This window comes from Molothrus aeneus, chromosome 6 (genome assembly GCF_037042795.1).
Source record: "Molothrus aeneus isolate 106 chromosome 6, BPBGC_Maene_1.0, whole genome shotgun sequence".
Classification (NCBI taxonomy): domain Eukaryota; kingdom Metazoa; phylum Chordata; class Aves; order Passeriformes; family Icteridae; genus Molothrus; species Molothrus aeneus.
In genome coordinates, this window is record NC_089651.1 from 27,519,731 (window position 1) to 27,545,661 (window position 25,931).

At 42.1% G+C, this 25,931-nt stretch overlaps 1 protein-coding gene across 3 annotated transcripts in view; it reads left to right on the forward strand.

Annotated features, from left to right (window-relative positions):
- Positions 1–25,931, forward strand: part of DPF3 (double PHD fingers 3) — a 179,290-nt gene that overhangs the window by 90,642 nt on the left and 62,717 nt on the right. For all 3 annotated transcript variants that reach the window (XM_066552404.1, XM_066552402.1, XM_066552403.1), the window contains exon 4: positions 4,187–4,294. In XM_066552404.1, the coding sequence (XP_066408501.1) occupies positions 4,187–4,294 (108 nt within the window). The remainder of the gene's footprint in view (positions 1–4,186; positions 4,295–25,931) is intronic.

The window sequence follows — 25,931 nt, forward strand, 5'->3', positions numbered from 1 at the left end:
TATTTCTAACATCATTTTTTCCCCCTTCTTTAGTGCAGCCCAGAGAATCCAGGCAGGAAGGGACCCGGGGTAAATGGGCACTGGAAGTATGACATGCACACGTGCATAAATATGTGCCAGTTCTCTAAACAATATTTACTCCCTCCCACATTCACCCTCCACCACCTCAAATTCTAGATCTTAAATTATGGGAAGATGAAGCCTGCTCTAATCTCCTCCACTGTCTGGTTTACAGGAGATGAAGTGAGAGGAACACACAGGATGTTCCTTTACGCTCCTGGGGCTAAGAAAACAATTGCTGCTTCTCAAAAGTGCCTAGCTGAGTCTTAGCTGAAACTCTCCTTCTCCCCTTTCTAGGATACACTAAAGGAAGGATCTTTGTGCTCCTCCTATTACTAAAATATAAAAAGTAGATTTTGTGTTGTCTTGCAGTTCTACCAGAAAACTCTTTATATAATAAAATGCAGCCACTTCTGGTGCAGGAGACAACAGATCTTTTTACAGCGTTAAAAATATCCAAAGAATATTTCAGCTACAAAAACTGCTGGGGTAATTCAGGATGGCTGTACATGGTTCACAAGATGGGAGTTTTCTAAGCTTCTGGACTGACCCTTCTTTCGTAGGATTGCTTCATAACCACAGTCAAGTGTTTTGTTTCAGCTGAAAATTCTCTAATCTTAATTGATTATGCTTTGCATAAACTTCCCTTTCCCACAGTCAGAAGATATATATATATATATATACACACACACACACAGAGGTATACATCCACTGTGTTCATGAGTAATGTTTTGTCAACAGCATCTTCCACAAAGACAGATACAGAAAGTCTTGTGTGGGTCTCATTGGCATTTGTACACGTGCAGAAGGAATCATCATAACTGTGTTACAGCATCACGCCAGGAACTAAGATGTCTTAATTCTTTGCCTTTCTCAGCCACAAGCTTTGTGGACTACTTTGAGCAAATTCATTCTGCAAATCTTTCCTTCCCCACTTCTGATAGTGAACTGTTTGGCAGCTGCCCCTACAGAAGGGGATAGGTGACATTTCTCCTGCAGGTCTGCACTGGATACTAATGGTGGAACATTCTTCACAAAGAGTATCAAGTGAAAGAAGCCTCCTGCATCTGCATGGGCCACCAAATCTGATGACTTTGTTTTGAATTAGAATAATCAGTGTGAAATGAACCAGCCCTCCTCCTCCATATTTGCTTTTCTCATTCTTGATTTTTATTAGCCCATTTAGTGCTCCCCTGAGTGTCTTTCTGTAATCTATTTCTTGTAGTATGGTGAGTCAAGGGATCCCTCTACAGTTTTAGCATGCCTGGTTTTGGCCTGTACACAATGTGCTTGTGCCCATACTAAAGGACTCTGAAAATTCTCTGCCAGCCCTCCCAGTATCTGTCTTATGTGCTGTGCTCACTACCATTTACTATCCCTAACCTGGAAAACAAGATAAAGACAAATGGCAAAGCTCCAGGACCTCTTTTCACTTACACAGACTTGAAAAACAGAGAAGACTCAGGAACTCAGCATATTAACCTGAGTTCTTGCTGTTCTCTTTGTTAAAGGAGTCAGAAATCTGCATCTCATGATAAACAGTTCAGGGTTAATTTCACACAATACCGCACATAACTCCTTCCTTTTCCCCTCCTCCTCTGGCCTTTTACACAGGCTTTGAGTTATTACTCTCCTACACTAATGAGATAAACAACATAACTCACTGCAGGTTCTGCTATTTCCTCTGTAAGCAAATGGTTGGAACCTTCTCTGGCTGCCCTATAAGGTACCAGAGAGAGAGACAACCCACAGAGGGCTGAAGATGGTGATATGCATTATTTCCATCTTCTGCAGGGTTGCCTGTAAAGGAGCTACATTCAGAGCATTCAGAACTGACCCTTTCCTTGTTGCCTCTCCTTTGTGTACCATCTCCAATTCATGTGAACCAGCACAGAGACAGATGAGGAACGGGGCAGAGAAATGAAGGTAGCATTGGTGGGTTGAATGAAGTGAAAGTTTGGTAAGTGTTTTAAGTTCAGTGGATGGCAGTATATTGATGAACAGGCATGCTTTGAGTAGCAACAGAGAGCTTACCTGAAGGGTTGCAGAGGTGGATGTTGGATCATCTCTTTCTAATTGATCTACCTGCCACTCTCTAAGGAAGAGGCTCTCTCAATTCTCCTTTCAAGTTTCTAATTGGGCTTTCAGCATGTGTAGTTGGCTTTTGCTGTCCTGGCTGAATCCAGAACTGCTCTTTTTTATAGGAGTGCTCAAACTAGTAGATATTCTCCCCAGACTAGTAGATCTTTGCTCCCCTCTGTCTGGGACAAAAGCTGGTAATTATTCCTTCAAATGACTCCTCTGTGGAGGCCAGTGCAATGGAGGGCTGATTTTCTGTCCTATTGCTTTGATGTGGTAATTGCCATTTCAGTGTTGTCTTCAAGTCCTTGCACAGAACCTGCTGAGAAAGGGTGGGGCTTCTTGCCCCCACCTCTTTAATTACTCACATCAGAGCCAGGTACAATCCACCTTGTCATTATAGCAATTGTTTGCTGTGGTTAATGTTTGCAAAGTGGCATGAAGAAGGGTGTCCAAACACTGTATAAGTGCTAGTTATTCCCATTTTTATTTGCAAACCAGTCCTGGGCAACCTGTTCTGAAATGTGTTCTTCTGTGGACATTTGAGATGTGCACAATGCCCAGCTTTCTGGGCATCAGTGAAAGAAGGGCATGAAAAGTCCAAGTCAAATAACATTCTGTGCCCTGAAACAGCCAGAATCTCTGCAGGTACTCATCACTTGGCCATACTCAGGCAGTATGCTGTAGATGCTCCAAGGCCTTGGCAGTCGGTGGAAGGTGCTGGGGTCTGAACTGACATTCCCAACAGCTGAAATATTTAAAACCAGGAAATTAGGTCTCACCTGCAGAATTCAATGAGCACATTCCTTCAAGGTGAATCGTGTTATTGTGTCTTCCTCCCAACCCCCAAGTAAGAGGATAATTGTTTTTGTTTTTTTTTTATCCTCATTTGGTCTGGTGAGGTGCTTTTGTTCCCAAGCTGGTATTCTCTCCTGGCTGCTTCAGAAGAGAGGAGAGAAGAACTCTTGGGCCATCCTCCTGCCCTTGAGCTGTTCTGCTTTACTGGCACCCCCTTGATGCTGTCCAGCTGTTCACTGTCAGTACAATTTCAGATATAGCAACACCACTCCTGTTCTCTCTCTTATGTGGTCTTGCCTGATTTTTGAGGACAATGAGTCTGGAATTGAAGTCATGCTTTGTAGCCCCTTCAAGACAACAGGAACAGCAGAAGGGCAGAGGAGCCAAACCAGAACTGGTTGACAGAGAGGGCAGGAAAAGCAGAGAGAATTAAATTCCTCCAACTTTTCTTGCTGGGTCTTTCTGTGTGTCATGACTATCTGGGGCAGCTGAGGATACTTAGAAGCACTTGTCAGTGTGCTTCTGTGCCCTTAGCAGTGATGCATTCAGAAAGCCCTGCTGTGTCCTGAATGCAGGAGAGAAAAGTACAGCTTGAATATTGGCTGAAAGGTGTCTGTCAGGAGAGCCAGGGCAGCTCAAAAGCCAGTGATGCCAAATGTGATTTAAGGGAATATGTGGTGATATAAACATTATTGGTGTATCTCCTCCCCCATTCAGAATATTGGCATGAGGAAGAGTCAAAATGAAGAATTAGTGTTCAAACAGAAGTCCAGAATGTAAACAAAAATACAGAGTCAGACCTCTTGGGTCTTAGTTTGCTCCCATTTGGAAGACACAAATTTCCTGACCTGCTCTGTGCATCAGGGCCTCAAGATTTGCATGTCAGAACTTCATCTCTTCTCTCTCAAGGGGCTTTCTCTGCCTGTGGAGGAGGCATCACCCTTGTGACCCAGGAGAGTCTGAAATTCTATTTACCCTGAAGAAATCACAAATTATTTATGTGCAGCTCTGATTTCAGTGAGCTGAGTGAAGTGTCTAAGTGAGACCTAGATTCTCTGTAGGCCTGATCCCAAGAGGTGCTGAAGAGCCTCAGGAGCACTGGATGCCTTGAGTGTGTAGCTCTGCCTCATGATTTGCAGGTTGAATCCTCCAACAAGGAGATGCTGGAAGGGCAAGAACAAAGATGCTAGAGATGGTGCTTGTGGTTTACAAACTGAAACGTGATTAATTTTTTGCCTTTAATCTTCAGGCCTGGCCCCAGGTCAGCTGTACACATACCCAGCACGTTGCTGGCGCAAAAAGAGGCGTTTGCATCCCCCTGAGGATTCCAGGCTGAAGCTGCTGGAAATTAAACCTGGTAAGTATTTGTTTGCCTGCCTCTCCCGAGCTGGAGAGCAGCTGGCATACATGCAAACCTGGCATTTAGAACTTGCACTTTATCTTTGCTGCTTTCCAACCATTTCTCATTGCATCTGTTGCATCTTACTTGATTTGCTGTAACCATAACCACCAAACCCTCTGCATACAACTCATCCCTTACAAAAAGGTGAACAAGTTGTATTGAATGCTAGGGGAGCTGAATTTATCTTCTGTAGGGTTGAATCCTGGCTTCTATTAGAAAATTAACAAGGATGTAAAGAATCAATGTATTACTAACTTTTCCTCAGTAACTTACTAGTGCAAAGTCTCACTGATTTCTGCTGCCTAATCTTTGTGAAAGAGACCACTGTGTGTGTGAAACAGTAAGTATAAGATAAGATTTTTCGTGGTGGGGCTGGTGACAAGGGCTATGACCAGATTATGAACAACAAATAAAAAAAAATAGGCAGCACATGCCACATTTGTGTATTTCTGTCTGACTTTATGTGTACCTTTGTCTATTATTCTTTCATTCTTCTTGTCCTTGCTACTCTTCCACAATTAAACTATGTGAAGTGATGAGTGGATGCTGAATGAGTGACTGTAAAGCAGATGTGGAGGAGCTGCAGCTGTGTCAGGTAGAGCATAGTGTTGTGCATTCTTCCTTGCAGATTGTAATAAAGGCTTGCTGTCTCTGGGGTCAGCTATTATGAGGAAGAGGGAACACATACACTCACAGCTGTATGTGGTTTTTAAGAGGTGAGACACTGTCAGTATAAAAAGTACAGGAGAAAACCCCCAAATGTAAATTAGAATATTTAAAAAACCTGTTTGACAGAAGAAGGTGCCTGGGAACTGAGCTACACTCAGCAATACTCATGACTTTGCTTCTATGCAGTAGTTGGTGGAGAGAGAGGAAAGGGCAACAGAGACAAGTTCAAAACCCATTAAAATCAGAGGCAAAATTCCTGTTGATTCTGTTGGAAACAGTTTTTCAAAACTCCCTACCTTCAGTATAGGAGACATCAATGGACAGTTGGAAAAGAGGAAGAAATTCCTATAACCAATCAGTTGGGGTTCAAATCAAGGGCAAAATCTCAGCCAGAAAATAGAACTAGACCTCACAGCAGAGCTGCTTAGAAAGAGCTGATGAAATCAGTCACGTACATTGATGAAAATGAGACTGGACTCTAGGAAGAGGATGATGTTGGCTTGTAAAAGTGCCTGCCTTAGACTTTGTGATGCCAGTACTGCTGTGCCTTGGTAATTTTGTAAGGTAAAGCAGGGTAGAGTTTGACTCTTTTTTGTTTGCATTACTCTTTGCTATACTCACTGAATGCCAAATTAGTGCATTCCACATGCCACAGGGCATGAAAGGCAATTACCACAAAGTTATCAGATAAAGAGACCTCAGCATGTCTGTCTCTGTGTTGTTTTCCTGCTATAAACATCTCCTCTGCATCTCAGGAGTGCTACTTTTGTTGCATTGCCAGTGGCAACCAAATAAGGCGAGTTATATTGCTCTGCCATTTAAATCTATTTTCCAACCAATTTCTATCTAGTGATTAACTTTTCTTACCAGTTATACCACAGTTTCACTCCATCTGTGCATATCCAGAATAGACTCAGTAGCCCAAAGTGCAATTTTCCCCTTCTCTGATCTGAAAGTGTAAAACCTATGGAACACCTTAGACCTCCATTTAAAGGTAGCTTTGAGAATTTGGGAGAAAGAGAGTATAATTTATTTGTAACATGGACAGCAGAAATACTGTAAGTTTTGGAGAAGACTGTTGTAAAACCTAGTGCTGAACCTAGGAAGCTACCTAATGCTGACTTCTTTGTCCTCAGTTAAACATCAGATGGTTGTATGGGGAAAAGATGTGGAAATTTAAGATCTATTAAAAAGCACAGAGATGACAGCTGTAGGACGCATAAAATAAATTTGAAAGAAATCTAATCTGTGTGTTCCATAGTTTCACTCCACCTAGGGGTTGGGCATTCTGTTCATTCCTTAGAGCTGTTCTTAGCAGCTGGAAAGTGCTTATGCTTGGTTAATATGCAAATAGTTGATTTTTATAGAGGAGGCTGTGAAATTGTTAATATATTTTGAGAGATTTTTATAATTGTTATATGTCATGTGCAAGCAATGCACTTCTACAACATCAAATTAGGGCTAAACCTTAGTTGAATTATGTTAACTGCATAGAAGTACTTCTTGTAAAACAGCCACTGTAATAAACACAAAAGAGGATCTTTTCTCCAAAAGCTGCCATTCCAGGAGTCAATGGGATTGGCACCAGGAGTGTGAATACTTGCTTGGACTACACCTGGGCTTTCAGAGAGGCTTATTATAGCAAAAAGTTGTATTCAGAAGCTCCTGTATTCAGAAGACACCTACATAACTCAGGAGAGACAAAGACCTAGGGGTTTTTTTTGGTAAGTCATAGCCAGTCATGGGCTGGTCAGTAAGTAGAATCAAACTATTGTCTTCCCAGCAGTTCCAGGGTACAATAGATCATTTAGTAATAGTATAGTATAGTTTTAGGTTTATAGCTATAGCCTACTTTTGCAGTTTATGTAGTGCATGACACAACTCAGTGAGTGAGTTTCACATTTGGTAATACCAAAATCTAATGAAGAAAATAATCATGCTCCAATGGTCTGCTGTTTTTTGTAAAATGGAAGGTGCACTGTAATGTTTTTCCTGGGGTGAGTTGATGCCAGCTTCTTAATAGAAGATAGTAGGTTTTTTTGTCCTGATATGCTGGTTTTATTTGGTTTAAAATAAAGGTGTTTGGTTTTAAGAATAGTTACAGCCAAAATTGTGCACAGGAATAGGAACTGCTGATGCAGCCTTTAGATGTCTATTTTCCTCGGCCACTGTATTCAGAATTACATGGATGCATTGCCCCACTAAAGTGGTTTGTTCAAGGGTCTAGCAATGTTCATGTTTGTGCTATTTCTAAGCATCCTCCCTCCCATCCAGTAGCCTATCCAGGAGAAATTAAAGTATTGCCAACACTTAGTTATGATAGTGCCTTTACTGGCAATACAGTCAGTATTCCAACCAGATCTTCAGGATTTTTACTAAGTATTCCTGACATTTACTTTCATATGGCCTGATCTTCATCTTTCATCTGTAAATCATATTCTTACCATCAAAACCAAGCATTATGGCTCAAGTGTAGCCTAGAGTTCATTGTTATAATGGGCATGAGCTCCTACTTGAGTCATTATAATGTAGCAGTCAAGACTCCTATGAAAACTGGTACAGATTTGAAACAAATCCTGGGCCATGGGCAATATATTGTCGTGTTGCCAATACTGTGATTTCATAGGTTCATAAAATAGCAGATGGAAAGGGATCTCTGGAATCATCTGGTCAAACCTTTCTTGGCAAGAGCATGGTCTAGACAAGACGTCTCAGCACCCTGTCCGGACAAATCTTAAAACTGTTGGGAAATCTACCACTTCCCTGGGCAGATTATTCCAATGGCTGATTGTTCTCAATGGGAAAAATTTTCCTCTTGTCTCCAACTGGAATTTCTCCAGGAGTAACCTGTACCCAGTAGCCCTCATATGATTCATGTGACTCTGTAAAAAGGGTGTCTCCATCTCTGTAGCCACTTTTTAAATACTGGAACACAGTGATAAAGTCTCCTTTAAGCCTTCTCTTCTCAAGTCCGAACAAACCCACTTCTCTCAGATGTGGCAGGCTTTCCAGGCCTTGGATCATCTTTGTAGCCCTTCCCTTCACCCTCTCCAGATTATCCACATCTCTTTTGTATTGCAGGGACCAAAACTGAGCACAGTATTCCAGCTGTAGCCTGACAAGCACTGAACATGATAATTACTTATCTCTGCTGGTGATGCCCTTGCTGATGCAACCCAGCATCCTGCTGGCTTTATTTTTTTTATTGCCACAGCAGCACACTGTTCAGCTCATGGTTCACCAGGACACCAAGGTCCCTGAGCTGCTCCCCAGCCAGGCAGATCACAGCCTGTCCTGCACTCCTGAATTATGTTTTCCCAGATGCATTTCCTAAGTGCAGAGTTTTAAGCTTACTAGGTGCTGATACTCATAAAATATTTGTGAAACTAGACTTCTGTTCAACCAAGTATAGGAAGCCTGGTTCTCTGCAGAATCACCTGTGGTGTTTGCATGGCACTTCAGCACAGAGCAGTGGGAGGGCTGTAAGCAGCTCATGCTTCCACGTTCACTCAGCTGCCTGTTATGCCCAGTAAAAGAGGAAAAACAGAGGTGAGCTCCTGTGCTTGAGAAGTCTGGGAATGGGTGAGGGAGAGGGTTGAGCTAGGTAGCCTGACTTCCAGTGGAGTGGGAGAAAAAGGAGAATTTTTAGCTCTACCACCAATGTGAATTGCAGGTGCTGTGAATGTGAGCAGTATGGTTCTGGCCCTTGGCAAAATCAGAGCAGTTGGAAAGACGAGGGCTAGAAATGAGAGGGTGATCCTGGATTAGACCCAAGGCCCCTTGAAATCATAATTGATCCTTGTCCTATATACTTAGTGGTTTCATGGTGCTGGGTAGTATCATGATTCTGTGTTGGGTTAGCTATCAAAATTGTGGTAGTGCTATTGCCTACAGTAAACCCTGCTGACAGGCAGGTATTACCCAAGCTTTGCACCTATGCAGATGAGAACAGATACAGTGAGTGTGGCCAAAAACTCTAGTGGAGTTTAAATTGGTAGTGTCCTACTTCAGTCTTACAAGATGGCTAAATATAGGTGCACATATACATACCTACAAAGCTTTTATTTCACATGGTGTGTAAGTCTAAAGAATTGACTGTAATGCTTTTGTGTCAATTTACTGATGTCCTTTGTTTTGGACTGAAAGCCCACAGTGAGGTTTCAGAATGGGCAGCCTTCCCACCCACTCAGAGGGTGTGAAGTAGGGTTTGTTTATGCTACCACTGTGCTGAGAATGAGCTGGGGTCCTGTGCTAGTGTCTGTCCTCTTATATCTGAGCAGTCTGGTGTTCAGCTGAACTACAGAAATGGGGTTTTTTACCCGTTGTTGGATAGTAAAAGCAAACCAAAGTATTTTTCATTTGCTATTATGAACCATGGTAGTTGTCTGAAGCAAGTAATGAAAACAGACTTTTAGTTTCAGCTGAACAATGCCTGATTTGTTTTTATTCTGACATATGGGGTATACCTAGGTGAGCATGCTTGTGGATGAATGAACTAAATCCTTACAGATAAGCTATTATCTCTTTAAAGCATCTCTATTTACCTTGTGGAGACTGTGACTGATGGTATAAGGTACCGTGTGTTTCCTGGGAAGTGAGGAGTGCTCCCAACTCTTGGGGGAAATGCTCAGCATGTCTGTGGAGGTCTGTGGACTTTAAGATGGGGCACTTCACCAAGATAAAGTTAAGATGACATTAAAAAAACAAAGAACAGAGTTTGCAGTGGTATCACTTGCACGATAGCATCTAGAGACTCAAGCAGCATGTTAGATCATCATCCCAGGGGTTGTTGTGAAGTCCTCTCAGCCATATGCTTACAATCCAGATACACAAAATATAGTGAAGGAAGTACTTTGGTTCCAAAATGGAGAAATGAGCAACAAAGGGAATAAACTACTTCTATGACATTTTAACCAGAGGTTTGTGGTGCAGCTGGAAATCAAACCCAAGAACACAGAAAGAACACAGTGCTGCTGAGTTCCATGTTATTTTTTCTGCTCCTGGTTGCTATGCCCAGTTTCACTCCAAGATATTAGAGCCTAAAAATAATTCAAAACACTTAATTTCATGAGAATTTCCTTTTCCATTTTTTTCTTCCATAGGCCAGTTAATATTTACTAGTTTCACTTTTGATTTCAGCAATTTGTACACAGTGACATATTGGTTCCTGTTCTGTATGACAAGACAGCAATGTTGTTTTGCTATGAACACTGTAAAGAGAGGCACATCTCTTAACAAAAACTTTTTCTACTATTTGACAGTTTTCCTATTATCTCTGTAATTAAAGGTCATGTTATGTTATAGAACCTGCCTGTGGCTCCTTTTTAAGGTCCATTAAGACCATCTTAGGATCATAACTGGAAGAATAATTGTGGTGCCAAATAAGTGTGTCTGTAATATGCAGAAGAATTGGATACAGTATTCCTGAAGGAGGCTATCATGTAAACCTGTCAGCTCTTCAGATTTCTGACAGATTTCTGCACATGTGAATTTACCAAAGATACTTTCTGCGTACAGCTTATTTTAGGTTTTTTTGGGTTTTTTTAATTGTTTGTGGCTTTTATCAACATTTGCCATGATGAACCCTGCATTTAGGGTGGAGCTGACTTGACAGGAGCAGGTTTGTTTCTCTGATGATTTGGTCTGGATTTCTCATGTAAGAAGGATTTTGATAGCCTGTTAGCAAACTTCTGTGAGAGTTTTTTGAAATGAAAATGTCATTTAAAGTCTGCTTTGAATTCAAGTCCTTCTGCACTCCGAAGTACTTTGTGTTAGAAAGCAAGCAGAATCCCCACCTCTCCCCGTCTCTTATGCTACGTTGAAGTATCCCTGATTTGAAGGTGCTGGGTCCCCGCGCCCGGCGGTGCCAGTGCGGTTGTGGCGGGGCCGGGAGCGGCTGCAGCGGCGCGGCGCGGCCGGCAGAGGGCGCGGCGGGCAGCGGCAGCTCCGCGCCGGGGCCGCTCCCAGCGGGAATTCCCCGCGGCAGGGACGGCCCTCGCTCGCACGGCGTGTGCCGGGAACAGCGCCCGGGCCGCCTGAGCCCGGAGTACATCTCCTTCCCACCCACACTCACCCGTCTTCGTTCTTGTCACCTCGTGCAGAGGAAAAGAAAAAACCCTTAACTTTTTGGGACGGGGAGGGTGGATGGTTTTCAGTTCCCATTCGATTTGTTAGAAAACACATCTGCACCCTGACCGTGCTGAGTCCTGAGCTTGGTGTGTCATGTGCCTATGTGTGTTATACTTCTGTGTCTTGGTCTGTCATGCACCTATGTGTGTCACGTTTCCATAGCACTTTGGAACAAAATGAAGTTTCACATTGTGAACCCAAATCTGGGAGTGGGGATGCCAGAGATGTCAGGTTTCTGTCTTTGCTGGGTTTTTTTGTACAAGTATAAATATTGAATTCTGCTGGGCCTTTTCTTTTGGGTTTCTGGCCCAAATTTTAGTATGTGTTTATTCATCAGCTAAGCCTGCAGCTTACGGATTGGTCCATCGATGCTCTTGAATCGAAACAGTAGGCTCCAATTCTCCACTAATCTTGTGTTCACAGCAGGACATGTCACCACAGGCACGACCTGCTGCTTTAAGGCACTTACACTTCCAGCTATGACTTGTGTGACCGAAAAAGTGACTTTCTGTCACCAAGAGAAAACTCATCAGTGTGGGACCTCCTTGTGAATCAGCTTCTTTCTATTATACACACATTTAACCAGTTTATTCCACCTCATCCACCACCTTTCAATTCTGCCTAGAGCAGGGACCTTTCCTGGTCCAGATCTCTGGCCAGATAAAGTTTGCTTTTCTTTTCTTACATGGCACTGAGAATAACAGAGAACCTGTCTGTTTCTTCATGTATTCACTGACACAGAATCATGATATAGAAGTCATACAGTGAAATATGCATTTGTCCCGTTGCCAGCCTGCAGCAGAGGTGCCCATCTCTGCACTTCAAGTCATACCACACCACCACATCCTTGCATTTCCTATGCCCCACACAGGACCAGAGCCAATGGAATATGTCATTTTCTCTCAACTTCTCAGTGTGTGAAATGGAGGTACTAAAACATCAGTCTCCTTTAACTCAAAGGAGTACCTAACAGATATCTAATAAATACTCTTAGAGAGATTGGAAGGGGTATGGGAGGCCTCTAAATAAAAAGAAATGAATGAATAAATCGTGCTATTTGCCAAGCTCTCAAAGTGCCAGCGTTAAATGTTTTGGCCATCAGCAGAAATACTTGCAAAACTGGTATGGAAGTGTACCAGCTCTGGTGCACAGCCTGGGCTTACATGTACCAGGATGATGATGAAAAAATAAGGAATTTGTTACACACCCATATATACAAATAAAGAGACTCACCACAGGTGAATTGTTGAGCCAGTTTTTGCAAGGCTGGCTGTGCAGTATAATTGCTGGAAAGATATGTCGAGTTTTGCACTGTGTAATTCTTGCTTTGTTTTTCTGGCCACTGGGGAGCCAGCCTTCTGTATGTCATGGCTGCCAGGGCTGTGGTAACCTTTCCTTCAAATAAAGTGCTACTCTTGCTTGGTGTTGTTACATGTGATAAGCTGCAAATTCTTAGACTAATTCAGCTCAGTGTATTTTCCCCCAAATGGAATTTCATGATTTTGCAGTTATGGAAGTAAACCACTCATTTCTAGAAAAGCAGATAATATTCTATAAATAGTCCAGTCAAGAAAACAAAAACATTGTTTCTGCTGTTTAACTCCACAGTCATGCTGGTAGAATTTACAGGATTAACTTTGTGTAAATAGCTTCACTTTCATTTGTAAGATCTGGAACAGGTCACTACATGTATTTTATATTCAAAGTTTTACCAGGAGAGCTCTGTTGTTTAGCTCGGATGGCTTGTATGAATCACTCAGGATTACTCCTGGTTCTTGTGTGGCTGAGCCAGTTTGCATAATTAGGAGAGAGATGCATGAAAAAGCTACTGGGCTTTGGAACCCCTCTGGGTTTTGATCAAAAGCCCACTGAAGCCAGACCCTTTGGCTCTAGTCATCAGGCTAAGGCAGCAACTGAACAAGATAAGGCAATTTTGGAAGCTATTAAATCTAGTTTTCTGAGTTCTCTGGATCTTATTACTGGGAATGGAACATAGGCTGCATGTGTAGCGTCCTACAGACACAAGGCTGTTGTAATTTCAGAAGCAGTGCAGCCACTTACAGGTATTTTTTTCCCACTGCTGTATCATCTTAGCTGTATTTAGTATATTTGTGAAAATAGAGTTACGATGACTTTGGAGGCAGGCTGTTCTGAAAAAATGTTCTGGTCATTACAGTGGGCCATTAAATGGAAGGAATGAATTGTGCTGTTGGTCTCCTTGGAGCCTCTACAGTGTGACTGCAGGTCATGTCTCGGGACTTGATCTGCAAGACGTGATGGGGAGGGCTCAGGCAGCTGAGATGGAGTGGCTTGAAATACCTGGGCTGCTTGAGAGAGAACTTCCTTGTGGTGCCACCACCCTCTCCGAGCCATCCAGCCCATTGTTTTGCTCTTTCTCTGTTCTTGGCTACTGTGTTTGACCTACATCTGTCTGCTAGGATGTGTCTTTGGGAAAAGGTTATTCCTCATGTGCCTCTCAAGCTGCCAAGGCCTGACTGAGAATGCTGTGTCTCCAGGAGACACATTATTCCTCCTGGAGAGATAGAACACTGTGGATTTATCCCCCTGCTATGAAGTTAACATCGATGTGTGTAAGTAGCTATCAGGATTATTTATTTATGGAATAAACAGATTTAACCTTAAAATGAAGGGAGTGAAGGTAAGCTCAAAGCTTACCAGAAAAAAGGGCTATGGGGAAAAAGCAATGGGGAAGCACCAGGGGATGGTGCCTGGGGAAATGCTGGAACCTGTCAGATCCATTTCCCTCAAGGCACAAATCACCAGCTCTCCAGCATGGGGAGGGGCAGACAGGAAGCTGTGTGTCCTGTAGGAGTCTTAGAGCTAGAACTGAACCTGAACATCTTTCCTGGCAAACCTACTGCCACTTTTATAGCCAGTAAAAATGGCTGAGAAAGGATAAGCCGCATCGTCAAAAGGGTTTTTGCAGTGCACAGGTACCGTTCAATGCAAGTACTGGACACAAGATCCTAGGAAATGGGTATTTTTAATCTAATTCATTGCATCTATTTTGTGTGTTCATATGAGTAATTCTGGGAATTCTCTGGTAATCACATGAAAAAGGGTTTATAGGATCAAGTCCCCAGGGCTTAGTCTCATAAGATGCCAAGCTGTCTAACCCTAGCAAAGGAAAGCACCTGAGCTTGGGCTTTAAGAACATGAGTGATCTTTTAGTAATTAATGGGACTTGTCACGTGTTTAAAGTTAAATCTACATGTAAAGTACTGGGTTGGACCAGACTTGCAGGTTTGGTACTCAGCATCCTGCAGAGAGCCTAGTGAAGTCACTGGCAGACTAGGTCGACAGTATGGTAGAACCCATGATGCTGCTTTATAGAAGAAAATGTTAACAAAACCCAGAAAAGATATTATGGAATATAATTACATAAAAAATGGTTTAAACCCCCTATTTATTAAATTTTATTGTTCTTCTGACACACAGCAAATTAAATTGATTTGTTGCATGAAATATTCTAATATTTATAGCAGATGTTATTTTCCTGGTGCATAATATAATGGAATGAGCAATAAATGTTAATATAACGTTCAGTTTCTACTCTTACAAGCCAAGCTTTATAGAACTGCTGAGAGTAGAATGGAGAGAGTATGATGACTTCCCTTCCCACATCCCTGTACCTCCTACTAGCCTTCCCTGGCAGAAATTTCCATTCTGCATTCCCATTCTCTGTAGTAAACATTTTACAGCCTCATAATCATCTCATAGCCAAGAGATATTAAGTATGTTTTTACTAGGTTATGATTAATTTCAGTGTTCCCTGCATTTTGCATTTGATTGACTAATAGTTTTTTACAGGTATTTTATTCTTCAGGATTCTGACACCATTGGTGTTTGCCATAGCATCTCTTCCCAGTGATGAACTCCATTAGGGGAGGAGGTTTGATGCAAGACACTGGAATAGGTAGATATGTCTTTTATGTCCAATGTCTTCTAGAGAAGGGATCTCATTTAGGATGCACTTGGAACATGGTTCCCCTTTAACAAACCAGGTAATTTAGGCCTGGGACCTTAGCTGTTGTAGGTAGGTAGTTCTGATAGAGACAACAGAGAGCAGTGATCTCCATCAGATAAAGCTATGATTCTTGATGTAGGAGAAAGGATGAAAACTTTACCCCTCTTGATGGAAATTATGTCCTTGTGAATGCACGTGATTGCCCTTGGCAAGTATGGGGTTTATGTCTTAGGAAAATATATGGTCATGATTAATATCCTATGCATGTCCTAAAGAGCTGTAGTGAAAATCCTTTTGTTGCTGGCCTAAAATAAACAGCATAGCATGATGGGAACAAAAGACAAATTTTCAAAGCAGGCTCAGATATAGTGCTAAAACTACATATGAACAGTTGAAGCATTTATTTGTGTTTTTGAGGGATGGTGAATGCTTTTATCTTCTCATGATTTCCTTGGTGCAATGTCTGTAAATGACACAGTTACAGATATGTGCTACTCTGACAAAGTGAGGTTTGTGGTTACAGGAATTTCTGCAGTGATGCTAATTTGTAAGTGATGCTATGGATACATCTGCCATGTAATGCTCATTGCCTAAGTGAGGTAGCAGCACGGCAGGAGAACTGGAAACACAGAGGCTGTATCTGTGAGCAGTGCTATAGACCAGGACAGCATCAGCAACAAAGACACTATTAACTAAATAGAAAGGACTCAGGATTAAGTGCTTTGTGCCTCTGAAGCTGCTATACCAGGGCTGGCACTATAAATATACTTACAGGATATTCTTCCAGGGAGCTTTCTGTTAATATCTGAGTGGGCAAAATAAAAAATTAACCTCTCTCTGCTAAAGATGATGCCCCAAGTACCTCTGAACTCTTAGCAAGTGCTACAGATGGAACAAGAGTACATCCAACTTTTTTGTTTTGCCTTTCAATCCTGAATCTTAATTAGTTCCCTACTGCTTTAGTACATGCACAACATTTTAATAGTCGTAAGGCCTTACTACAATCCACACTGCCATTTCCACAAATCCCTCCTTCATACCAGTGTGATCCTGTCCCCCCCCCACCCCCCGTATTTAGGAATAGTGTAAAGAACACTAAATAGCCAAGCATGTAGCTGTAGATTGATGAGGTTGTCACACCATTCCCTTCACTGTTTTCTTCCAACCTGCACTGTGCTCTAATAGACGGATGATTGCCGGGGGAGAGAGAGACTTAACAAATCCCACAGCCAGATGTTCAGGGATGGACAGAGCGACCTTCTCAAGGAACCCAGAGGACTAGAGCTGTGTCCTTCTGAGGGAGAAGGACAGTCAGGTGCCCCTGGCTGCCTGTATTTATCTCTCATTTCAAAAGGAGCACAAATGGCCTCAGCATGGCTGCAAGGATGGATTTTCAGTGCATCGCGGGAAATGACCAGTCATCCGTCTCTTCACTGTGGAGTCTGCCTGCAGCCATCAATCTTGAAGCCCAGCATGGCAGCTCCTTTTGGCTTAGTTTGGCTCAGTGTTAGATGAACAAAGGGAAATGAAAGCTGAGCAGAAGGAAAGGAGAGAAGAGCAGCTATTCTCTATTTCACTTTGTTTTCCCCTTGCATGGCTCTCTCTCTCTCTTCCCCATTATCATCTATTTTCACTGTATTTTGTAAGGTGTGGAAATGTATATTTTCAGGGTCTGGGAGTTTACAGTGTTTCTCTGTTAGCAGAGAGGAGAAAGGAGAGGGATATTGAAAAGACAATTCAAGACCCAGAGATTCCATTTTTCAGACTTTTCTGTAGCAGTTTTCAGAACAAGCATGCCCTAGTTAGCTGCAGCAGACAGGGAGAAGGAATATAGTACCTTTCCTCCATCTTGCTATTTTTCTTCCTTTTTTTCTGATTCCTTCCTCACTGCCACATTAATGTTTTCAGATGTGTACCTTGTCTCTCCATTCCTGTTCTATTCAAAAAGCAATCAACAGAGCCACATGATGGGACTTTCTGGATACAGGTGTGTACTGATGCCCAGAGCCACGATGGCAGCTCCTGCTGCCAGTCAAACTCACTTGAGTCAAGCCTTCTTGATGTAACAGCACGGGGCTGTGCAGGCTTTGCATGAGCTGCCTGACCTCATCCAGCACCTGTGGTTCCTGCTGTGAAACCAGAGGTCATGGCAATATCTTCATTGGTATGCAGCCCATCAGAAGAAAACACATTCAGACATGTCTGTTTGCACATCCAGCACTGAATTAGCTGGTTTCACTTTTTGCCTGAAATACTCAGATTTGATGTACTTGGAGCCAGGCTGAAAGAAAAAAAGATGTGTGAATATACTACCTGCTGTACTCTGATTGCTAGGGTCTGCTTTTTTCCCACAGTGATCTGTAATGTTGTTTTTTATTCTGTTTTCCCCTAATATTCTTGCTTCTGGATATTATTAGAGCTCATGTTTGGCTTATTCTGTAGAAGGCTTATGTAGAGATAGCATTGTTCCCCTCAGCACTGCCTCACTGTGGTGTTTGATTGATGCATTTAAAAAAAACATGTGATTGCATTTACCTTTTAATTTTCCTGGTTGATCACAATGATCTAAGCATCAGGCCTGACAGAGCCAGGCTTCCCTGCAGAATTGTGGTAGGAGATTTCTCTCTCTCAGTTTTTACTGTAGGCAAAGAATTGAGATCACCCAGGCATACAGAAGGACCAACTAAGCACTGAGGCAGAGCAAGGGAACTCTGTAAATACTGGACATCGAGCTCCCTGAGAAATCTTTACCTGCTTTCAACCCAAATGTGCCATCTGGAGTGAACAGACTTATGCCAAGATGGGGAAAATTTATACCATCATGGGCTTACAGAGCTGCTTTGCAGTATGTGCTGAGGTTTTTTTGGCATTTTTTTTCCTTCTTACCATAAACTTAAAGCATAAACCCTCAAGGAAAACATTTGTTTGGTGAAAACCAGTTTCTCCTTTCCCACGCCTTGCTTGAGCAGGCTTTATAAGTGGGCACAAGACCCTTCTGACTGGGGATATTCAGGGAATTCTTTTGTATATTCTTTAGAAAATGGAAGGCATCCTTTTCCTACCTGTGCATTTAATTGTGCCACTTCTGGATGCATGGTCATATTTTCTGCCACTACCCGTATTGCCTCCCTGCAAATTCTGAAAAAGACAAATCTTGTTCCCGTTGTCATGAGACAGCCTCCCCCAGATGGCACAGCTGTGTCTCGGGATGCCCTCTGGCTGGCCTGTTGGCAGGCATTCCCGTGGCTTTGAAGGTCACCTTGTTTACACCTTGCCTTTTTTCCCCCTCCCTATTCAGAGGCTTGCTGAGCCTGCAGGCTGGGCTTCACCATCTGCATTTTCCCTGGTGCCATTAATCTTCCTGTTTACCATTCTGTTATTAATTCTAGAGTTCACCTTTTTGTCTAAACCCTTTATAGGCCTCTTGAAATTGCTTGCCTTTTTGTGGCAAGAGATCTGAGCATCTCAGAGATAATTTGCTTTGTTCTTTCCCATTTTTGAAAGGCTACCTACTAGCATCTCATGCCATTTTTCTATTACAAGCCTTCCTTCTTATAATAACATTTCTCACTTATATAACTTCATCTGTCAGATGTATCTTAACATAGGAGTAAATATTATCTTTGTCCTTTGGAATTTGTGAATTGGCCACTGAAATCTGCTATCTGTGGAAATAGTCCTACTTTTTGCGTGTTTTTCTTGTCTGGAAAGAAAATGTGTTCAAATCTGTCTTTGTGAGAGCCTGTAAGACCACCTTGCATTTTTGGTGCATTTTATTTGAATGCCTGGATGCCTATTAATATTAAACAAGCCTTACCAAACCCCAGAGGATAGGTGAAGACTATCTCCATTTGACAGATGATGGAAAAGCAGAGAATGTCTCTGTTAGAATTTGGCTCAGCATCACTTGGTGGGACAGCAGAGATGCCAAAGGCAGCATCTGGGGTGGTTGCTCCCTTTCCCATCCTCAAATCATTGCCACTTTGCTGTGGCCTTGCTGTTCTCCATTGGTGTGTGCAGTTCAGTAGCCAGTGAGCCAGGGAAGGTGCCCCAGCTGTGCCTGGTGTGGCTGAGCCTCGGGCAGGGCTATGCTGCCCTCCCGCACATGGCAGCTCTGCAGGGGCCACGCAGCTTAGGGCTGGCACAGCTGGCATCAGGCTGAGCGCTCTGATAAGCCCTGCCACAGTCCTGCTGATGCCTGGGGGTGAGCAGGGGTCTCTGCCAGCTCCCCAGAACTCTGGGGGTTAGAGAGGCCTTGCCAGCAGAGCTGCCCCTCATGCAGAGCCAGGCAGAGCTGAGCACAAACCCCCTCAGCACAGAGCACCAGAACGCACAGAGCTGTTCCAAAGGATCCCTGCAGGACTCAGATTGGCTCTGGCAGGTTTATCAGCTCTGGCTTAGTGCCGGCTCTGCTAGGCCTGGACTGAATTAATTGGGATGCTTGTGCACTGCAGCTGAGAGATAACTGCATTACAGAGATTTATCTGTTACTAAAGGTATCCCCTCCACTGTCCTCGATAAGGACGAGAAGCTATGCAGAATCTCACAGAATTTGCAGGAAGGTTGGCATGGCTGGCTCCACACATGGTTTATGTATGAGTTCGTGTGCAGTACAAGTGTTTTTATTCAGTTCTGTCACATCCAGTGCAGTTACTTGAGGTGGAGGTCCATTCCCTGTTACCCTTTGCAGAGTGTGCAATGTGGGCATGACTATCCCACCCGTGGGGAGGGGGGACTGGTGTTTGGTGATAACTGTCTGGTTAATTACTTAATTCTGGTACTTTGGAGGGGCCAAAATGCCCATCGTCTATCTGTCCGTGTGAGTGATTCTATATGCCCATTTACAGATAGATAGCCCAAGTTATTATTTTACTCCCAACAGACTAGAAGCCCTGTTAGGGTGACACAAAGCCCAAAGGAATAGGTTTTCTTACTTAATATTTTTCTCTAAATTGTAGCAGTTATCTTGCCTCTGCCCCTTGATAGTGCCTACAGTGTTGCTGCAGAAGTTGTGGTGCAGTGTAAGCCCATCTAGAACACAAATGCAAGAGTTACCAGAACAAAAATGAGTGCTAGCAAAATGCTATTGAATGGAGATATTTCTGAATGGAGATGATTTCAGCCCTGAGGGTAGTTACTTGATCCAGCATTTAGTCTGATGCTGTAATTTGGCAGTCTTTGAGAAGCAGGTACAACTTATTACATGTGACAATGATGTATATCTGTGCTGAGAAATAAATCTGTAGAAAACTTCCAAGAGACAGCTGACAAGAGGGCTGTTTTGTTTTGTGGTTTTTGTTTTTTTTTTTTTTGAGAGAGAGATTTTATAGAGGCATTCTAGTCTGCCAGAGATATACAACTGCTTGTAAAGACCACATTTTGATAGTGGGTTAAACTAAACAATGCTTAACCTTATGTTTAAGGGCCTCTGCAGTTTTCAGCAGCCCTATTTCTCCCTCCTGTGTTCTTGTAGCTTCCTGGGACATATTTTAACTAGGGGCTGATAGAAGCTTTCAATTGAATCCCAGTCTCAAAACTCAAAGTTGTCTTCTGATATTGCTGCAGTTATGCTCAGGCTAAAAAAGTGTACAGTCCCACCCACATTAGGTCTTCCTCTGTCTTCCCTTTCTCCCCCTCCTCTGCTCTACCCCAACCTCATCATGTCACTAGCAGACTTCCATGAGGAGGTGCTAGGGAGACATTGGTATTTTCCAGTCTTCCTGTTCTCCGTAGAGCAAACCTCAGTAGTGCCTAAAATTTCAAACATCTGCTAAGATTAATGTCAGAGCTTTACAGGATAGAGAGTCCTCTAAACTGTTTTTCCCATTCAAAATGGTTTGTTTCTGTGGAAATATATACTCTAATATTTTCAAGTGGTCTTCTAGAAGTGGTTTATCATTGTCAGTGGTTGGATTCTTGTTCTCACAGCCCAGTTTACCTTGAGAGTGAAATAATATACATGAAGTTTAGAGTGGGTTTAGTGGGAGAGACAAATAATTACTGGAGTAGCCTTACAATCTCTAGTACAGCATGGCTATTTTGCAGCTTGGACTAAAAATAAAGTGAATTTGATGTTTACTACTCTCTAGGGACGTTTGTTTGGCTTTATGGACTCATTGTGAGAGTCTGTGTTATCAGTGATCTGTCCCAGGGGAGGCCCAGGGCTGGGCTGACAGGAGGTTCTGTGGATCATGTATGTGTAGAACTGGCAGTGACAAGTTTGCTGCAGATGGGTGCTGAATTGCAGGAGTGTTGAGAGAAAAGGATGGGATATCAGGGGCCATGGAAGATCAGCATTAAATCATAGTAGCAATAACACAAGCATCTGCCCCTGGAATAGCAGGATGTGGTGTAATGGAAGAAGGGTTTTGGAGATCTGGATCTGCAGGAGTGAAGGGCTGTGGTGCGCTGTGCTGGCAGGGGCAGAGCCCTGCCTTTAGTATGCCTGGTTCTGGTCACTGCTGTGAATATATCAGTTCCAAGGGTGCTAATAAGTCACTGTACTGGCCATGGACACAACAAGCAAGCAAACAAGCTAAGGAGAGTCTGGCCGTGCCTGCACAGAAAAGCTACAGAATGCAGCTATTCACATAAGGCATTGTCTCTCCATTCTTTCTTAAGGGATTCCATCCCCCTGCCCCCACCCTTTGCACTCTACCGCTATATTTGTGCCTTGGAGATGTGGAGATGAGCGTATGATGGATGGATGGATGCTGCTTGTCTGGGTTTTTCACCACCATTTCCCCTGGGGCACTCTGTCTGCTGGCAGAGAGCACCATCCCAAAAGATGGTATCTTTTGCAAACTCGACAGTTAACAGACAGCTTCTCTCTCTGCATATTTCCCCAAAGAAGAGCAGGCTTAATCTGGTTTTATATGGCATATTTCATTATAATCTTTTTGACTTCACATGTTCCCGAAACGCCATAATAAATAAAATGCGGGGGGTGGGAACAGCAGAGATGCTGAGGCTTCACACTCTTGTGACACTGATGGATTCTCATTTTAAACTGTCATGGGATTTAATTGCTTGCTGAGCCACTGCACTGCACTTTCAGACACATCCTGCCACATCCTCTTAATGAGCTTAGTGGCTGCATTCACTCAGCAGTAGTTCTGTTTACTGTGAATTAGGTGGCTTTTTTAGACCACCTATATGATTTTAAAGAGGTAGTGGTTATTAAGGTAATATCCTTGGATTTATCCATCCTAAACAACACTTCATGGACTCGTAATGTATAGTTTCCTCTGACACTTTCTATATTCCAAAAGAATGGCACCAAGAAACAAAAACGCAAGAATCTATGTGCAAAGTCAGTGTTTGTCTAAGAGGGTTTTTGGAAGCCGGATTGCTTTGGTTTGCATAGTAGCTGTCTCTGGCGTGATAGATCATGCTGGAACTCACCCAATAAGTATCTCTGTTTCCAATTAGAACTGGAAATGGAGCTGCTTACGAGTGCACAGAGATGATGGTTTGGGTGGCAGCTGCTACTGTGGAGATGGAAATGATCCATTGTAAAACAAATACATTGCACTGTATAGAAAAAGGGATGATTGTTTTTAATTTATGTTTCAAAGAGACACTGAAAAGTTGCTTAGCTCTCAATGCGTTGTAAACCAAATGTAGCTTATTTAAGGACAGGAATTTGCAGCTATTTTGCTATTTTGGCAAATTGAAACTTGAAAAATCCCACCATTTTGTGGGATTTGTGAAAATGTGCTTCTTTTGGAGGCAACAGTTCAATAGAAAACAGATACAGGAATGATACTGGCATGGATGCTTGTTCAGATTCTACCACTGCAATCTCAGGACCTTAATAAACAGAGAGGTTGCTGCACTGAGCTGGTAAGCAGAAATAACCATGTTAATTTAATCACTATGAAAGGGACTCTGCCAAGTTAAGAAACGTAAGTTATAATTATATGCACACACACACATTTGAATTATAATATATGCACAATATTTAGCTGTGGCACCAAGAATATGATGGTTTACTAAAACAGGAAGAATTCTTAAATAACATTTTATTTTTCATTGATGATTTTTGTTGATTTGACATTTCCATTTTGTATAGTTCTTACTACTTCTTGTTTCTGCTATATTAACCATGTGCTATTGTATTTACGGTACTAATCAGAAGGAAATTTATCTCCAAACCTTCTTAAAATTTTCATATTAAAGAGTAATCTTTTAATTATAGTGACTTTACTGGTAGTTATTACTTGTAATAAAGATTATGTTCTCTGAAATTGTAACGTTTGAAGAAGAGCTTGTGATACAAACTAGAAGTTACAATGATTCTAGAACAATTAGTGGGTAGCAATGCTATTACCTATATTTAAAAAGGATTTGGATGTGATTCAAAGATTTAAAGACACATAAATTCTACATGAACATCTGAGAAATTGATTGAAACTGTAATTACATATAAGCAGTAAAGCACCTGGGAAACGATGATATAGGTGACTCTAACCAACTACATTTTTCCTTCCAAAGAAAAGCATGTTTCACTACTTTCTCAAAATTCTTTACATGATTAGTAAAAAACTAATAGGTGGAGGGATGACAATTCTCTTAAACATTCTGAAGACCTTTGTTATGTCTCCAAAGAGAAATTGAGAACTGTCTTGGATCAAAACTTTTGAAATAAAAGATAATGGAAGAAAAAACTTCCATTGTAGATAAGGGCTTATAGCTGGTGCATCAAGTTTTAGTGCTTGCTCCTGTGTTGTGTAATGCAGTAATGAACAAGCTGCAGAGTGGGAATACCTTGTCAACTACAAAGATTTGCACATACTATGAAGTTATTGAGAGCAATCATGGCCGGGAAGGTCTGTGCAGAGCACTCTGGGGAGATGTCAATATGCTTGGAGAGTGGACAGAGGCATGGGCATTATAATATGTACCTGAGTGTTGGAATGTATTCCTTATGGGAAGTTCTTGTCCCCATTACAAGATTCCTAATTCTTCTGCTTAATAAATAACTTGACCATTGAAAGACACAGTCCGAGGAATAATCTAAAGAACACCATAATTCATTTCTTTAAATGGGGGATGTGGTTTCATCTGAAAATGCCAGATGCAGTATCTTGGGAAGACTGGTGTATAATGAGGGAAAGTTCAGAGAAGTTTGTCAGGAGCATATGGAAAACTTCCCACAGCAGAGTAATAGAAAAGATTGCGACTCTTTATCCTTGAAAGGAGAGGAATTAAAAGAAACTACAAAAAATTTTGTCAAGAACTTCTATTTTCCCCAGTAAGAGCAAGGGGGCGGGCAACAGATAAAGTAAAGCACTCCTTCTTTCAAACCATAGTTAAACTGTTGGACTCTATCAGGTGGGAAAACATTGAGGTAAAAGTGTATCAAAATTCAGAAAAGGCTGGGCTATTCTGTGTATTCTCAGAAGAGACAGATTTAGAATAACTGGAAGGGATACTGCATTTATCTCTCAGGATGAAACACAGCATTAGCGTGGGTAAGTTCTTTTGCATTTCTCTCGTGGCAGATGTTCACAGCTTCTACAGTAACTTGTGAGGTGACTGCATAGTGTGGCATGAGCAATATCAGAGTAGAGGCAAGCACAAGGCCACAGTTTAATTTCTTAAGCCCAGAAGAGTCTCCCTCTGGCCTTGTTTGAAGCTTCAGGCACTGGCTGGTACCTTCATAAGCAGGACAGTGAGTGGAACAGACCCCACCTTAGTTCCAAATAGCAGCTCCCATAGTATTGGGAAGGCCTTGATCTTTCACATGAAAACTAAATTTCAGGTTTTGAGTTGACTCCTCAGTTTTCTTTAGGGTACTGGTATAAGAGTAAAAGATACTTCTCTTTCTTTTGTGGGAAAATCATGGATTGTTCAATAGCTAAGAGAAAATAAGGGATTTAGTGAAATTCATTTAATGATCCCTGGTAGTGTTTAACTATTTCTGTAGGTTAACTGAACTATCTTTTCGATTTTAGAAGAGTTTCATCTGGGGGGATTCAAAAACGGGTTTGGAAACATAATTTCCTGTCTTCATTACTGTACCCTTTACAGACTACCCATCTTCAGGAAGGATTGGATTTATTACAGAGACTGAATTCATTATGAAGGGTTGTCTTTGGACCTCTGAAGGTTTTTATGCTGTAGACTTTACATTCCAGATAAGACAGTGTCTGCTTTTTCCCACATTCTAGAGCTATTTAGGAATTAAAGTGCATTCATAGAAGCTACCAACGGAGAAGAAAATGAAGGAGTTCAATGGCAGTCAGCTTAGGGGGAAAATGGGAGGCAGACACTGAGTTTATTTTCCCTGGATGCCCAGCTCACTAACTTAACTTCTTGGTGATTCAGTCTCCCCATCAACTGTGAATAAAAATATTACCTTACAACACCTTGTCAGTGGGATGTTAAATTTAGTAATTAGAAAATGCTCTGAGAGTTTTGGATGAAAAGTCCTCCTGGAGTGTTGTTGTTGGGAAGTAGCAGTGCCACACAGAACAACCATGCCTGTTAAAGACAGCTGCCTGTTTTGACCTTAAAACCTACCTTTCCCTCTTTTCAAACTTAGGTTTTGATATCTCTGGAACAAATGGAGAGTAGCTCCACCTTCATATATGTTCCACTTATCCCTCAGCCTTTCCTTGCTCATTTCCTTTTCTAATGCATTCATTTGCTGAATGTATTGGTATCCAGAGACAGGCAGAGCTTGTCACAGTGAGGACATGTTTGTTTCCAATGCCCTTGAGCTTGCTTGAAGCTTCTTTGCTTGCTGAATATATGATGATCCCTTGGGGTTTGCAATCCCTCAAGGTTCTAAATACAGAG